Here is a 19023-nt window from a genome sequence, read left to right on the forward strand (position 1 = left end):
GCAAGAGCATAGCCCTGGCTGAGTCCCATGAAGATAGAGAAGCTTACCATCCTTTCCTTGGAGTCCCATAGCAAAACAAGGGTGTACAATCAGAGATCCCCCTACCCGCCAGCATCCTGTGGAGACACATGCTACTAGGTCAGACCCATGGACTGAGGGGCAGTTTGAAGCCAGTTTCAGGCAACAAGGGAACTCACAGACTTATCTAAGGGGAGAGTGCTATGGAGTTCCAGGGAAAAAATAGGGAAGGCACTCATGCCACCTGGAAGAAAAACCACGCTTAGTGGACAAGGGCAGAAAAAGATTGTTCCAGGGCCTTAGGAATCACACTATTAAGCCCCCTACCTGGGAAACAGTCCTTCCAGTTTGGAGAAATGGCCCTGAACTCTATACCACTGGCCCCACCAGTGACTGAGCAAGAAAAAAAGATTACTAAATTACTAAAATAAGAAATAAAAACGGGGACATTACTATCAACCTTATAGAAATAAAATAATTTTGGGAAGGGAAAAGAAAAAAGAAAAAAGAAAAAAAGGGGAAAAGGGGAAAAGGGCAGGGTGGGGCGGGGCGGGGCGGGGCGGGGCAGGGCAGGGCAGGGCAGGGGAGGGCATCCAAATTAGAAAAAAGTAAAACCATATTCACAGATTACATAATCTTATAAATAGAAAATCCTAAAGAAGTAATACATATGCTAAAAACTATCAGGGCTAGTAAATTCAGTAGTTACAGAAGACAAAATCAATATACAAAAATCAGTTGCACTTCTATACACTATAAATTAAGAATCAAAAAATGAACGTAAGAATACAGTTCCATTTGATACTATTTGTAATAGTATCACAAAGAATAAAATACTTAAGAATAAATTTAACCAAGAACATTTATAACTTGTACACTGAAACTACAAAACATTGTTGAAAGAAATTAAAGACCTAAATAAAAGGAAAGATGTCCCATATTCATGGACTATAAGACTTAATATTGTTAAGACATCTATACTCCCCAAATTGATCTTATAATTTCAATGTAATAGTTATCAAAATTCTAATTGCCTTCTTTTGCAGAAATGGACAAGCTGATCAAAAAATTCATATAGAATTTGCAAGGGACTCTGAATATCCAAAACAATTTTAAAATATGGAAAAAAGTTGCAGGACTCACACTTCTCAATTTCAAAACTTACTATGAAACACAGTAATAAAAACTCTGTGGTACTGGTAATGAGAATAGACATACAGATCAATGGAATAGAATTGAGAGTCCAGAAATAAGCCCGTACATCTATGGTCAATTGATTTTCAACAGGAGTACCAAGATCATTCAACAGGGAAAGAACAGCCTTTTCAACAAATGGTGCTAGAATAATTGGATTGCCACATAAAAGAATGAAATTGGGCCCTTACATCATACAATATATAAAATTAATTCAAAGACCTAATTATAAGAGCTAAAATTATAAAATTCTTAGAAGAAAATACAGGGGGAAATCTTCATGACTTTGGATTTGGCAATGTATTCTTAGATATGAGGCCAAACACATGAGCACAAAAGAAAAAAATGAGACTTCATCAAAATTTAAAACTTACGTGCACCAAAGCACAGTATCTAATAGAAGGTAAAAAGACAATCCATATAATGGGAGAAAATATTTTCAAATCATATATAGTAAGATTCTAGCATCCAGAATATGCAAAGAACTCTTATTCTTAAAATTCAACAACAAAAAGACAACCCAATTTAAAAATAGGCAAAAGATATGAATAGACACTTCTCCCAAAAAGACATACAAATTATCGGTAATCCCATGGAAAGATGGTCAACACCGTTAGTCATTAGGGAAATGCAAATCAAAACCACAATGAAGGCTGGGCGCGGTGGCTCACGCCTGTAATCCTAGCACTCTGGGAGGCCCAGGCAGGCGGATCGCTCGAGGTCAGGAGTTCGAGACCAGCCTGAGCAAGAGCTAGACCCCATCTCTACTAAAAATAGAAAGAAATTATCTGGCCAATTAAAATATATATATAAAAAAAAAAATAGCCGGGCATGGTGGCGCATGCCTGTAGTCCCAGCTACTCGGGAGGCTGAGGCAGGAGGATCGCTTAACCCCAGGAGTGTGAGGTTGCTGTGAGCTACGCTGATGCCACAGCACTCACTCTAGCCAGGGAGGGCAACAAAGCGACACTCTGTCTCAAAAAAAAAAAAAAAAAACCACAATGAGATATTACTTCACACCCACTTAGGATGGCCATATTAAAAAAATGGAAATAACAAGTGTGGGCAAAGATGTGGAGGAACTGGAAAGCTTATACATAATTATGAGGATTTACAATAGCATAGGCGCTGCGGAAAACAGTCTGGTGGTTCCTTATAAAGTTAGCATAGCATTAACATATGATCCAGCAATTCCATTCCTAGCTACACATCCAAGAGAACTGAAAGGAGACCTTCAAACAAAAATTTGCACACAAATGTTCACAGCAGCATTATTCATAGTATCTAAGAAGTGGAAACAATCCAGTGCCCACCAGCTGATGTTTGTATAAACAAAATGTGGTATATCCATGCAGTAGAATATTATTCAGCCATAAAAAGGAATGACGTTTCAATACATGCCATAACATGGATGAACCTTGAATAAATTATGCTGTATGAAAGAAGCTAGACACCAAAAGCTATATATTGTGTGATTCCATTTATATGAAATGTCCAGAATAGGAAGGTACATAGACACAGAAGACAGATCAATGTTTGCTAGGAGGTAGGGTAAGAGGCCTGACATAAGGGGTAACTGCTTCTTGGGTAATAGGTTTCTTCAGATGTGACAGAAATGTTCTGGAATTAGGTAGTTGTGATGATTGCACAACATTATGAATGTACTGAAAGCCACTGAATTATGCACTTTAAAATGGTTAAAATGATGAATCTTTTTCCAAAAAAGTTGAATAGATTTTCCAAAAAAATGAAAAGCAGCTGAGAATTCAACTCGACAGAGAAGTGTGTGTATAAAAAAATGTACCTCATGAAAAGTTGTGATAATCTTGTTTTCTCTTGTTTTTAGTTTTCTTATCTCTGATGACCCAAAACTGGCCCCCCAAAAAGAGTATCTTAATAAAAAATTAACTTCTGACCTACATTAAAAACTGGCATGAATAAAAATATATATTTAAATGCAATTAAAATAAAACTTCATCTTTGAAAAAAAGTATATTCTTCTAACTGAAAATAACTGGCCTTCCCTATTAAATACTAGTGTCAGTCCCAAATATAATTTAAAAAATAATATCTAGTCAACTGTCCTATATAACACAGTTTTAGGATTTGAAAAGTTGAACGAAATGTATCAAGTTTAAAAACTAATATCAATAAAATATCATTGCTTTTCCTAAAAGCAAACACGTTCAGTTTAAGTTCTTCAAAATGCAAGAGAAGAAATAATGTCTACATGCAAACAAGTTCTTTCTATTTGATTATTGTATCAGTAGTATTAAAAATAATAATAAAATAAAATTCAGCAGATAAAAATTAGTTTTATTTGAGAATAATTGATACATACATTGAAAACACAAGTGCCAAATAAAAAATATAAATAGCTATATGATTTTACCATGCACAGTAAACTTTGCTAAAGAGTTTGGATGTAACTATATCTATACCATGAAAAAGACTGGACTCTCCTTCTGTACTCCTTTGTTAGTACAAGACAGAAAATGCCAATAGAAAGTCTAAGGTGACCAGAAAAATAAACCTACAATCTCTGGCATTGAAGTGGGCTTGCACCTCCCTGAGAGCTTCATAGGGACTGTCTGGGCCACCTCCTATTCATTCTCATTCCTACTTCATAGACAAGAGAATTAATCACATTTATCAATTTGCCTTTCCTAAATTTTTACTTCAAGCTTGAAAAGTAATTTATAACTTAAAAATCACTACATAAATAGAACTTTCTAAAGATATAAATCAAAATATTATAACTAACTATAAAATCTGAAAGGGGAAAAAGCCATGAAGTAAAAGTAAATCTACAGTGGCTGCAGGCCAGTTTTGCAGAATATCTTTCTTTCCATATGACACAAAAATCAAAAGATAAACAACTGAAGAACTGTATGATTATAATCATCCTGTCGCAATCAGTCTTTATTACATTTAAACTATATATGTTTCCATTTCCATAAGGAAAAGAGAAGGTACAATTATATTTCACATTGATGATGGTTTTGCCCTGACGTTAAAGTCCATTCCCCAAGTCAGCTGCTATGTAACATTTTTTTCCCTCCAGCTGGGATGATGGACAAACAGCTGGATTTCAAAGCCATTAAGTGTATAAAAGGGTATGCCATGGATATGATGTAATTGACTTTCCTATCAATTACCAAAAAATCTAACCAAGGAGGTCTCTTTTACTGCAAATTCTAAATTTCAGATTTGCAGCATATATGGATTTGATGTGACTATATTTAAACTATACTCACTGGCTAAAGGTTTTTAAGTGAGGAGGGGGAGAAGTCATAGTTTCAAAGAAACTTAAAAAGAAAACAATACCCAGAATATTTTTTTTCAAAATGCTTTTGTTGATATGAAATAAAGCTAGTCACTTTCAAAATGTCAAATATAGAGGCCCAGTATTTTAAAAATGTTGTAATATATTAAATATTAGTTTGCTAATGTTTATTTAATATCTCCTAAAAAGGTTTAGTTTTAGGGTATTTTAAGGAATTTATAATATAAAATAATATCATATAATTAATTTGACTCACAAATTATTCTAAATATGATTTAGTCATAAATTCCATATATCTTAAAAGTATTGGATGTTTGCATTTCCAATAAATTTTCTATTAGACAATAACAGAAACACATAAATAACATTTCTCTACCTTTAAATAATGAAATAATAAATGCATCTTTGAATCTGAAGTGGAGTGCTAACAAAATATATAGTCGGTTAATATATTAAGTTTTTTACTAATATCATAATACCCTTACTATGCTGCTCATCACCACCAAATTAAAAGTCAGAGTTTATCATACAGAAGTAATCAAATTTGAAAACAATTGATTATTAGTAAACATTTTAAATTACTACCTTAAGAACACATTCTTATAGGTAAGAAGATAAATTTCAATTTGAGTAACATTACTGTCTAGTTAAGGTACATGAGTATTACCAAATAAAATACATTATGTCTCTCTATATATCAATATATACACATGTAGAGGACCATAGGTTTAAGAATGGCAAGAGGTTAGACAGTGTGGTCAAACATTTTATCATTATGAGACATATGAGAATCTTAATGACCTCTGGTTCATTCAGCAAAGACCACACATAATTCAAGTGCAATTATCCCAGTTTGGGGAAACCACTATTTGCATAGTTTTATCAAGTATATAAAGTGAATTCTGAAAAGAAGTATGCCATATAGAATCATATAATGTAAATTTTCAGTCATCTGAAAGTATCTTTTTGTTAATTTATTTTTAAAGAATGTAACAAAATGATTTACTTTGTGGTTAATAAAAATAATGACTAGAAGTGTCATAGTACAAATTGAACAATATTAAAGAAAGATTACAGTACCTTATGAAGCATATTTTCTACTGTTCTCATATGATTAGCAACACATTCTTTATCTCTAGAAAAAAATAAAAGATTAGGTGTTAGTAAAACCCAAACCTTACTACAACAGTTACACATTTTGCTATAAATCACTATTATTGAAAAATAAGGATTAGATATCATTGTTCTCCTTTGAGAAGTATAAAACCTAACCATATTCGCTGCTATATTTCCACATTTAACTCTTATCTTCAGTTATGTTGCCTGTCCTAAATTGGGATGGGGGAGGAATATAAAGTTGAAAAGGTGAAAAAAAAAAAGAAAAAGAAATGGTGATTACATTACTGATAATAAAAACTGTGCTGAAAAAGGTAAAACTTTTATTCTTTTTATTTCTAATGGAAAAAAGCTTTTAAATCTTAGTGGTGGGAATTTAGTATAAATGGCCATACTATACAAAATAATATTTTCCTTTCTACATAGCCTTTTTGTGCTATTAATAATTGTACAAAATGACCTGACTGGGAATATGCAAAGTTATCAGTTTTTTTTATCAGCCTAGTGTACTGAATTAAGCCTTCATAATGAAATAAATAGTTTGAATGAAAATGCTGAAGACAAAAATTTAATTGATAAGTTATAAATTGAAAACTGTAAATAATGTATTAATTCTCCAAATTTCAAATTAGCTTCCTATAGTTTTATAAAAACATGTGACCATGGTCACAGATCACAGACATGTCAAATTCTTGAATTAACAGAAATGTTTTAAAAACACAATTTGAATCTGGAGGTTTTATAATCCTGTTTTCATTCATCTCAGAATTTTCTCAGACCTATAAGACTCATTGGAAATTATGTAGGCTAAGCCTCTCATTTGACACGAGGAAACTGAGACTGAACAATGACAACCTGATATGGTGGTGCACTGTTACACAGCTTTACAATTTTCAAAAAAACTATTGGTAGATATTCAAACATGCCAATATTTTGGCCTTGCATCAATTCATGTTTTCTTATGCTTGAGCAATGTCACAAGCCCAGTGGCAATCGTAAGATTACAGACTCCTTGTTCTGTGATTTACAGATTATATTCTGCAGTTTACAGACTACATTTATATTTCATGATATTTTATGCTTAACAAGTTTGTCTCAAAAATTTTTAATTAATGTGTATTTTCACAAGTAAAATAATTCAAAATTCCAAACTTAGAAAACATTGAGTTTATCAAAATTAGATGTTCCTTTAATCCTTAAATAGATTTTCTTTAAGCCATGCTGTTGTACAAAGAGTAGTCTTAAAGTATTCCATGAAATTTGATGTGGAGAACAAATAAAAATGCCCAAGAGAACTGTTCAATTTGAACTTCACAGTGTATGTCAACTTGATTACCTGGTAAAAAGGGAAAACACTCTCATCACGTTTACATAGTTGTCTACTCTGAAAACTGTTTATTTTTTTCCACTGAACATATTAGAATATACAGGTAGAAAATTAAATGAATTTTCCATGATATGTTTTTATTACATTTTTTAAAATGCTATGATACACATGCTTATTGTATACTAACATTTTTTATGGAAATATTACTTGCAATATTAGTATATTATAATATATGCAGAGCAAAATTTGGGGGACAGTAGGGCAGAGAGGATGAGGAATAAGCATAACAGAAGCTACTATGCAAAACTTTTAAATAAAGAGTCTTAGGTTTCACATTAATGAAAACATAGTTTTGAACATGGAATATGACAACACAGCCCAAAATACACATAATTAGAGGCTATCTAGAAGCTTATACTTTTCTGAGGTTTCTCAATAAAATATACATTTAGTATGTCGAGTTAAAGAGTTTTCTTTTTCGAGGATATATCAGAGAATTTCAAAGAAAGACAGCTGTACTTTTGTTTTCTAACACTGTATTATCCAGGGCTAAAACCCGGAGCATGAAAGTAAGAATTGATCTTTTGTCTGTTTTAAGTGATCTCCCCAAGGTCCAAATGCTCACTTGGCTGCCATGCGGAGGGCACTTTCTGCATCATGGATGTTCTCCTCCAGTCGACGCTTGTCCTGCTCCAGCTGGGTAAGATGTCTATTGAGCTGACGCAGAGATTGATCTTTTCTTCTCAGCTCCATCTTTGCCTCGGAGAGACTCTGCAAGCAGACAGAAAACAGAGTTACTTGTCAGCCCTGATAATTAACTTCAATTTATGCCATAGGCTATTAAACAAAGAAGAATACAGACTGACTGAGAAGTAGACTTGGGTCATTACACATCAAGGTCTAACAAATTTTCTGTAAAAATTTTATATACTTACTAATTAGACATGATAAAACTGATAAGATTTTGAAAAATGTTTGGCTGCAAAATACAACTCCATTTTATTTTTTAAAATATTACAAGGCAAATAAATAGAATTCTTACTAAAAATATCGGATTATAAAAATCTCAAGTTGTATTTTCTTTTAATGAGTAAAAAATAAAGATTTCAGGGGTGAAAGCACATGAAATTTAGAGTCTATTTAACTTTAAATAGAACTAAAAGTTTATCATAAGCCCAAAGTGAGTATCTGATTGAGAGAAAAGTGGACTAGGATACCTAAAAGAGAATGGTGAACTCAAGATTAAAAATTGCTACTACTTTCTTTCTTAATATATCTGTAATAGTTAGGTTGCTACAGACATTTCAGCAAACAAATAAACTGGACTCCAAAATAAAATTCACTTGCTTACAGTAAATAACTCTCTTGTCAAGGAATAGCAACACAAATGTGATCAACATGTTTCAACTAATAGAGAAAGTTATGAATAATACTTGCAATCAGAATTATCTGTGTTCCATTAATATTTTCTTAGTCACAGAAGTATAAAATCTGTTGATTGATACTTGCTATTTGCTTTAATCTAAAGTATTGCCTTAATACAAACATTTCAAGATGCAATTGTGAAACTTTATCTTAAAGCTTGGGGGTTCAGTTCTTAGACTCAGAAACTCACAATTTAAAGGAGTATTTTCTAGACCCTGTTAAAATTTTAGGATGCCAAATAGTATAGAGATCAGAGGACCTCTTTGCACTAAAAATCTTCTCATTCTTTTACTTATAAAATTTCTAGAATAAGCTTATCACACATTTTTTAATTAAGTTTGTTGGACAGTCAGATAAACAATTGCTTTCATACACATAAGTTTTTCTCCTTGTTCAGCGTTTAGCCAAATATTAACATCCACAACTATGCTTCAAAAATCCAGTAAAGAATAAACAAACAAATGCTATAATTTCACGTTTAAAATTCTTCTAATAGTATTCTTTTAATGCATTCACAATGGGTAGTATAAAAAACCCAAGCTGCCTACCCAGAATTAAAACAATTAATTCAGTCTAAATGCTGGTGAACTGGAAGCAATCATTATTCTAATCAGATATTCAAAAAATGTTAAAAGTTTTCAAATTCAGAAGTTCACTTTCAAACAGTCAAGGTGCTATTAGATAAATATGAGTCAAAAAATTAAAAATAAACAAAATGTGATTACTTATTAGATATTGTATTTTATTTTAAATATTTACTGTTAACAGATCTTCAAAAACATTCCACTATGAAAATAGTCACTGATTCAAACCAACTTTAAAAAAATGACAAAGAATAGATTTTTAAAACCACACTAAACCTACTAATTTTGTGCCAATGCTAAGACAGTTAAAGGCATTGAAGTATCTCATGAGATTTCTTTATTTAAAAAGATAAAATTCATTTGAGTCCTGTTAAAGTCAGCATTTCTGACATCTTTCAGGCAATAAAAAATGCTATTTTTCAAATATGAATGTAAAACTAATGATCCGATACCAGTTATGCATAAAGCTTGAATTCTTTTTCCAAAAATAATTTGTGCCAATCCATTGGAATTCTCTTGCTTAGTAAGTCTTATGGCTGAAGGTGTGTATTTGTGAGGGGATGATCCAACATTCAGTATACTGTCTCCAGCATATTGTCTCAGTATCTTGTCTCCAGCCTTATCCAGACTGAAGCTCACTGGTCAAATCTGAGAGAACTCATGACCTTAGAATTATTATAAATACACACTTGACTTTTCAGCAATGCTATGATATACTTTCAAAGAAGATATAACCCATAGTATTAGAATTTCTACTATATCTCGAAATATTCTTGTTTCCATTCTTTCATTTTCATCTCTCAGGAGCAATGACAGGGAGCCATCAAACTCTTCTAAAGCTTCCACTATTTTAGGGACATAGAAAAGGAACAAAAGTATCATTGTGTAAACAAAGTGATATAAATCATACTTCTTTGAGTGTGAAAAAATAATAAAGTTTTTGAAAAAGAAGATCATTGTTATAGAGATAGAATTCTCATGTTAAAGAATTGAGGGACATCATGAAGGACTACATCAATGGGTCCTGAGGTTGATGGGGATATGTGCAAAACACCAAGACATAAAAAGTGATTCCAGAATACATCTTTTCCCTAATATTCACCTTTTTTGATGACAAAAATAGAATCTTTAAAAATGCTAACACTGAGCTTTAATTAAAGAAAAATAAACTTATATATCTATGTGTGTATATAATATATATATAAAATTTTAAGTTCAGCTTTTCTTTTCTCCTGTTCAGACTGACCTAATTAAAACACATGATAAACTTTATGGACTCTAATATTTCCAACCGAATGACTGAAACCAAGAGGGTGCGCCTCTAGGCAGCAAGGCAACAATGATAAGCAGCAGGTTAGCCACTAATTTCTCAACCAGGGTAGATTGTGAAAGTGTGATGTTCTGATATCCAAGAAACTGTTCAGGAGAGAATAGGATAAATCAAGTTTAATAACTCTGCTCCTAATTGTTCCCCCAATGCTCAACTCTAATTACTTGGAGAACTCTCCTGACTGTCACCTGATATTAAGTTGTTGGAGGCTGAGCCTGGAACAGCGAGATAATCAATAAACATTTAGTGGGGAGAAGAATGAAGATCCTGTTAAGCAGTGGGAACCTGCAGCACCCAAAGCCCTTCTGTTCATGAGAAAACCTATGGGACAGCCATAGTGATTGCAAAGCAATAATCCAAAGCACTGTTTTTAGGCCTTGAGGCCTTTAGGCAACAGTACATTTGAGGAAAAAAGGTTAACACGGTCACCCTAATTACAGCCCACTTTCACATACTTCATATATAAGTGAAGACAAGCCAATTAGGTAGAAAGGAAGATAAGGGAAGTTTTATTTGTATACTAATTAAACCCCTGATGAAATTAAAGGAAAAACATACAGCTCTGTAATTGTGTCTGAGAAAGGTCACTTCAGGTTCAGTTATCAGAACAGCACAGCCTTGAGATATTTCACTTAATCCACAATACAGCCCTCATTTTGTACTCAGGTCTTAATATTTACAAAAAAAAAAAAAAATGCAAAGCCTGATACTGAATTTATCTTTAAACAGTGTTGTGAACAATTTAAGCTGTTAGAAAGTTAAGGCTAAATATGATAGTAAGAGTCTTTTAAAACGGGAGAAAAATATTCTACCTACACAAGAACCAATGTCACAATATTATTTATCAAAGATTTCAGTTTTCATTTTAAATTTAAAATGTTTTTTTCCTTAAGCATTCTTATTGCTACAAAATCCAAAACATTTTAAAGCAAAATTATACAATGATATTCCAAACTGACTGTATTTCAAAAGCTATTATATAATATCTTTATTGTATTTCTTTTTCAATAATGGTGTTATTGCTTACCTTCACATATACATCTCACAATCCAGGAAGGAAAACCCAATGCTTTCACTAAACTACTCCTATAAGAAAATATTTACACCTGATTGTTTTCCTAAAATGGTTATGAAAAGCTATTTGCCACTAATAAAAGCTGACAGGAAAAGTATGGTTACAAAGAAAGTAGTTAAGTATAGGAAAAGCTTACAGATAAAATACATGGTAGATGTGACTATTAAATGACACATACTGCACACACATTTAAGTGTCTTTTTTCTTAGCTACAATTTCAGAAGTTTCTATAATAAATATATATTATTGCTGAATAAAAACAGAAATTAGGTCACAGGTAATAGTATATTTCTAAAACTTTAAATATGTATTAAAGCTAATGATTTTTTAATGAGTTATGAATATAAACTGAAATTCTATCACTTCACACCTATGAAAACATTTTGTATGTGGAAATATTTTTTAAATAACAGCTTTATTGAGATGTAATTCACATTCTACACAATTCACTCTTTTAAAGTATACAGTTTGGTGGGTATTGATTAGTATATTCACAAAGTTATGCAATCATCACCAATGAAAGTCTGTTCTGAAGTTCTTTAAAAAAAACTAAATCAAAATAACATATCCAAATATAGTATGTCTCGTTGTTTCAGCAAACTCTAATTTAAAACTATACAAGATATACAAGGTTTATCACTTTGTTTGGTAATGGTTTTTAAAAAATTAAAAATTTATAAAATAAATTCCCTTAATCAGAATATTTGATTCATAAATGTGGTATAGTACAAAAGTTAAAGTCATCTAAAAGGATATACACATCTCTCCAACTAATATTTCTGGATATCAAGGGAATCACCCAACATAGTTCCTTCTCATAAGGGTACAGTATAGTAGTACTTTAGACCATTAGGCTGCTAGGAAGACCGAGCCCCAGGGGATATACTTTTATAGATTTTCTTTTGTCTAATGGGAAATATCTATGGATCCACATTCCTACAGACTAAAAGCTAATGGCTTATTCAATTTGGTATAAAAAGTTAGTCATACAAAATGAAAGGCAAGACAACAACACAAGTGTTATAAAGAACTAAGCTACATTTCCTAAGTTGGGGGAAATGTGGTACTATTAATATGTGAATAAACTTATATCTTCATATTCTACATTTTATATAGAGACTGAATAAAAAGTTATGTAATTTTAAGTTCTCTTCCTTAGGAATACCATCTTTTATTGTTTTCTAGTAATAACACTATGCAGAAGGTAGGTGACATATTTTTAAACTGAAGCTGAAGATCAAATAACTCACCTACTTTATGGGATGAATAAATGGCAGCTCTAGTTAGAACTCACATGTCTGGTAAGACAATAGATGTTAAAGTGTCCTATAAACCGTAAAAGACTATATAAATTTAAAAAGCATAATTAGTGAATTATACTTCTACATGTAGTGTCATTACACAGTCTTCCTTAAATCCCCACCTATATGTGGCAACCTATGAGTTTCTATATTATTTATGCCTCATCATTTATTTATATATATATACATACACACACAAATATACATAATTTTTTAAAATAACTATTTTATCGCACTTAAAAATACAAAAGGACATTAACAGAGACAAGTGTAAAATAAGTTACTTTTATAAATAGGCCATATGGTAGATGGGTAACAAAAAATACGGCAAATAAGCAATGAAAATTAACCTTTAAAATTTCAAAGTATGCTATAAGATTTTGTTGTATAATGCCTTATGATTACTGGTACCATATTCTCACATATTCCTTTGAAAATGTCCTCCTAAATTGTCAATATAAAAGAAAAAAGCTAATCTTTCCCAGTAAACTAACTAAAAATGATTAAAAGAACCTCATGAAAGTGTTCAAAATATATGAATGCTATTTGTTATAAGCCACACACATAAACCACAAAACTCTTTCTGGTAGACTAAAAGTATTAGGTAATGATGTGGTAAAGTGGGAAAGAAATAGTTAAAACCTGTTTTAAACAGCAAAAAAGGAGGATAGTAAAGAGGACCGTGAAAGCCCTCTCAACTGGAAAATATACTCAGAAAAGTACAAAATAGACAAGTGGTAGCTAGATTTATTGTGACACTTGGCATCTAAGCAGTAATGTGGCAGTAATGTTTTCTCAGAGAATAAAGCAAACTGCATTTGGCTGCACCACAGACCTCATGAGACAGAAACTACCTGCAGGTGACAACCATCATAATGCTGCTGTAATAAAATTAACTCTTATATGATCTCTACATTCTCTCAGCAAATACCTGAGAAATACAAGGGGAGAGAACACACATAGGCTCTTCTGTTGAAATTTATCAGCTATAGACTAGTCAGAAGGTTCCTAAAACTTCATATAGTTGACAATCCTAGCTATGTAGAGGTCCAAAAAGTTGTTGAATTCCCTGGCAATATTTTAAACGAACCAAGCTATGAATTAAATTGTAGAAAGCCATCATTTAGAATTTAAATGTCATTTTAAAATAATTAGAGAATTACCTAAAATAACTAAGAAGAATTTGGAAAAAAGTGAGTAATTTATAAAGTGCTTCATATTGTTGGGTTCCTAATGTTTAAATAAAAAATTATTGTTGAAACAATCTTTAAATTTCAAAAATTCTTTTGGTGATATAAATGAATAATAAAGAAAGCCTTTAATAATTAAAATACCCTCACATTAATATTTTCATTGTACTAAAGAATTTAAATAACCATTATTTAACTTGAATATGCTACAAATTAACTAATTTGAATAAAAGTAAATCAAATACCAGCTAAGTAAAAGTCAATTATTTAAGAGAATCTGAAGGTCAAACTTAAAATTGGAAAAATTAATTTTGATTATTTTAGACTTAAATGTAAATAAAACAAAGTTTTGATTTGTTTCTTAAAGTTTATTCATTGGATGAACTTTTGTGCATTAAGTACTTTACCACCAATTTCCATCTTAATTTTGGAGGTATATTCACAGGGGGAAAAATATCTGAAGACAAACAATTTACTTTTACTATGTGGAGTGTTCCACCTTTTTTCTTGTACAACACTTAGAACAATGCCTGTCATATTATAAGTATTCAGTGAATGTTTGCCATAACTGTTGCTTTCCCCCCACAATTCCTGGGGCAAAACATTACTTGAGTGACAACTAAGTACCATTATCATCATCATCATCCAAGCACTTTATAGCAACTCATTCAATTCTATATAATCCAGTGAGGTAGATAGCATTATCATTCCTATTTTACACAAGAGGAAACTAGGAATCAGAGAAGTTTAGTAACTTGCCCAAAATCATGTAACTAGTAAATACATTTATGTCAAAATTTAAGCCCAAGTCTTCTGAACCTAAGCCCCCTTCTTTATGCTGTGCTACAATGGTATTAATTACTATCTCTCCAGATTGTCCATAAAAATTCACTAATTGGGAAATCCCCACGGAAATGTAAAACCAGTATTTCACTTATCAAATTACTTAAAGTCAGTAAGGTATTTCAATCTATTTAAATGGCTGCTTTCTATTTATATTGAAATTAAGTCCAATAAGAGTTTTAGTATTAATATTATTTAATGATACACTTTCAACATTAAAAATTGAAGCATGCACAACTCAAGATCCTTTGTGTGAAAGTAGGAGCACTGTCATCAGTCATTAAATGTACTCATAAAATAAAAAATAAATATTTGCAAAGTAAGGATGAATTGTATAACAATCTGTTGTAGTATAGAATTTTATATAATTCAAGTCACATTGGGCTACGGCTTTTTTTTAACCTTTCAAAAGCAATGGCCTCTCTGTGTCTCTTTCCAAGTTAGCAACAATAGTATTGAACTTTCTCTACAGAAATTTACCTAACTAGTGTAATGTCAATTTTTTAAATAGTTATAACAGGAACTTCACACTATCACAACAGTATATCAAGATATCGAGCTCTACAATACAGCACCTGTAGCTACCTCCCCTTGGTTAAGGAGATCTTAACTATGTAAAAAAACACTTATGTCCCTAATTTAATTTAAAATGCCATCCTTAAATAACTGATGCCATGCAGACTATCTTACAATGTTACAGTAACAGAAAAATTAGTATCCAAATTTGTTAATCAAAGATAGGAAAGTGGAGAGAAATCAATAGTTCAAATACAATAGTTCTGGGGCCATTTCAGGTCATAAGCATTTACCTGCCCTAAGCCTACAATAGGTGACACAAACAAAGCAAATAGCAACAAGACCTGCTGTTTCACTTTGTTGCTCTCATTTTCCACCTAACTCTGATACTGCAAACACTCTAACAAGGAGGTGAAAGACAGAGTGAGTCTCCTGTACAAAAAATATATTGTCATTCAACTTGGCCACTGAACACAAACTAACCTCTTCGTTTGGTGCCTAACCAAAGACAGGGCCACATATTTAACATGGAAGAAAACTAGGCCGTTTGGGATTTGTTTATAATATGTCATCTCTAATTTTGCCCCTCTCAAAGGGACATTCTAAAGGAATAAAAACAAATATAATCAGTTTACTGAGTTGGGGAGATTGAAAGCAATACAAATAAAAATGGAATGGCTTAATCATTTTTCCACTAATAACATTAAATATTCTTTGTTAGATTTCCCTAAGGGATTCTTAAAGATACTTTTGACTATAAAAGGTTTTTGCTTTACATGCGGATCCTAAAACCTAACCTCAACATAGGATGTGACTCTACTGTATTTATTCATTCAACATACTTATATTGCATGACTATATACATCAAAGCCATAAAGAATAATAATAGCTAATACTTCCCAAGTATCTATTTTATGACAGACATTAACATAATCAGTCCTCATAACAACTCCATGAGGTAAGTACTACTATTATTCTCATTTAACAAATGAGGAAACTGAGGCACAGAGTTCAAGTAACTTGCCCAAGATTACACAGAGCCAGAGTTCAAAACCAAGCAGTCTAACATGGAAATAAACACATAGATAAATGCAAATAATATACCCTTCTCAGAAATGATTTCTTATCTGAAAGAGGTTTAAAAAGCAGCTGGTATTTAAACTAAGTGTCCAGTGTTGTGAAGAGCATTCTCAGCAAAACAAAATGGCATGTTCAGAAAAGTACAAGAAGCAAGGTGTGGCTAGAAGATAAGGTGCTGTTAAGAAAGGCAGGCAGAGAGATTAAAAAGGTTCATATAAGCCAGGAATAGGAAGCTAGACTTTCAACCTTGCAAATGGTTTATACACAGCATCCCATAGAGCATGGAACTGCACCAAGATATCAGGGGAAAGGAGGCAAGCTGAGGGGGTGCTTGAAATAATGGACTACCAACCTTAATCCTTCTCTCAACCAGAATTTGCTTTAATGTTCTCTATGAGCTTTTATATAAGACTTTGTTTAAATAAAGAGTTCTTTGCCTAAATATACTTGCCAATTATTGTCATAGGAAACCATGAGAAGCTGCTAAAGTATTCCAGGCTGTGAAACAGCATTCTCCAATCTGTCTCAGGGATTGTATTTATAAATTTTAACTGCCAAATTAGAGTAAACACAAGAGATCATTCTGGCCATATTGCAATAGCTCATTTAAATCTTCAGTGGAATTCTACCCAAGATGTAATATGATTTCACCTTTGAGTAAAAAGATACAGTGATATACTAAATTAAAAAGGATTTTTAAAACAACTCACCATAACAGATAGTTTTCCTTAATATACTACAGTTATTATATCAAAATTTACTTTTAATTACTCAAGCACAGTGTATATTAAATACTTTCTATAAATGCAGCATACTAGTCATATACTTTCTATTTCTAATTAGTATATGAAATCTTGTAAGTTATTTGATTTATATGACAGAAAGCCAGAAACCATGAGTCACAACAAAAATATATGATGAAAAGAATATATTATTTTAGGAACACCAAAAAATGGATTAACAAACTCAGTAATTGTTTTCTAAGGAGAAATAAACTCTTTGGTCTATAGTTTTAAAATATTTTCATTTATTACGATGTGTTATTTTGAAAAAAAAAAAGAGGTTAGAATAAAGTTACCACTGGCAATACCATTGAGATTTGTAAATAACTAAAAGGGTTGGTGTCAGCTTTTCCATTACAAGTTAAACCATGAAAGTTATTTTTTAACACATATGACTGACATATAATTTTAATCTCTCTTCATTTCTATTAGTTAAAGAAAAAGAAAGTGAAGCTGAGTAATACAGAGTTGTTAAAACAAAGATGAAGGCTCACTCCTAAAACAACCACAGTTTCAGCAACAGTTAGCAAATTCAAACAAAGTACTGCTGGGATAAGGCAGAGGGATGGACCCAAGCCTCAGTGCAATTTCTTGAGAAATTGTGCTTCAGAAAGCTCCTGTGTTTGTTTAGTCAGTAACAGTTGAAAAATACATATTCTGGGTAAGTAACTTAATAGGTTTGCTTCAAATGAAATTTTCCTGTATGAGGATGTGTGGGCGTGTGTGTATAGATGTATATATACATACTCAGTAAACAGTACCATTTTGACTATAAAGAGTTTACCATAAAATTACTATGACTTACATTTCTGATCCCTCTATAACCAACCCATTCACCTGAAGAAAAACACAATTGTTCTATTCTTCTAAATGAGCGAGATCACCATCTAGTGGTAACTCCTTGAAATATCAGGACTATGGCTTTTGGAGCCTAGGAAATGCTCTACGGAACGTGGTTAACATTGAAGACATATTCTAGAACATGTACAGTTATACCAAATCTGGTCAATATGACAAACTAGAAAATAGATTCATTCCTTCTAAACCTCATAATGAAAAAATTATTTATTGCTGTAGAATGAATTATTAGTCAAACTATTTGTTCTATATCCCTAAGAAGAAGGTACACTCTCCTGTCTCACTGATACCAAGCTTGACCATGTAAATTGGTAGTGCCTCTTATGGAAAGAGGATTATGTATTCCCTATCCTGTTAAAATGAGGAATGCCCATGTTACTTGCTTTGGCCAATGAAATGTGACTAGAAGTAAAATGTCACTGCCTAGCAAACAAAAGACTAGCAATGTCTCATGTATAGACCTTTACCACAAGAGCCACACTGCTGCAGAGAGAGAATGCTCTATCAGCCTTATTCATAGTGTAACATATGAAACAGAAGCACAGCTGACCCATGATGAATGTGTGAGAACTCACATGTTGTAAAGCTACCGTTTGGAGTAACTTGTTACTATAACATAGGTATCACAACTCATATTTCTATATTCGGCAATTTATCCTAAAATTTATATACATATGATCATCAGCAGAGACTTTAGAAAATCAGTTTCTAGCCTGATTTAACATTAGATCATTGGGAGAAGAAATTAATTTAATTAAATATTAAAAATCATAGCAAGTCATTTGAGACTTAGAGCAATATGAAGATATAATAAAAGCATATCTCCATCTTGCAGAAAAATACGGAGTTTGCACACTACAAATTAAAATAAATTTATCTGCCAAGCTATAATTCACAAACAATATGTTCTTCCAAATCCTCTCCTAGTATATTATTATATTCACATTTTAATTAAATTTTGCAGTATAAAAGATATAAGAAGAAAACACATATAAAAAATTCTTATTCTTTTTTCTTGGCCTTCTTAAAAACAAACTACATTTATTGACATTTAAAAATGGCCATGATATATTTCTAAATTTTAAAAGGGAATAAGTA

The 19023-nt window shown here is 31.8% G+C and overlaps 1 protein-coding gene across 7 annotated transcripts in view; it reads right to left on the reverse strand.

The window, feature by feature from the left end:
* The window catches only part of CCDC171 (coiled-coil domain containing 171), a 367143-nt gene that overhangs the window by 175609 nt on the left and 172511 nt on the right, over positions 1–19023 (reverse strand). For all 7 annotated transcript variants that reach the window (XR_006737860.1, XR_006737861.1, XM_045563091.1 and 4 more), the window contains 2 exons: positions 7567–7712; positions 5579–5633 (listed from right to left, as the gene is read on the reverse strand). Coding sequence is in view for 5 of the 7 variants with exons in the window: in XM_045563091.1 (XP_045419047.1) it covers positions 5579–5633; positions 7567–7712 (201 nt within the window). In the remaining 2 variants the exon portion in view is untranslated. The remainder of the gene's footprint in view (positions 1–5578; positions 5634–7566; positions 7713–19023) is intronic.

This window comes from Lemur catta, chromosome 10, assembly GCF_020740605.2.
Source record: "Lemur catta isolate mLemCat1 chromosome 10, mLemCat1.pri, whole genome shotgun sequence".
Classification (NCBI taxonomy): domain Eukaryota; kingdom Metazoa; phylum Chordata; class Mammalia; order Primates; family Lemuridae; genus Lemur; species Lemur catta.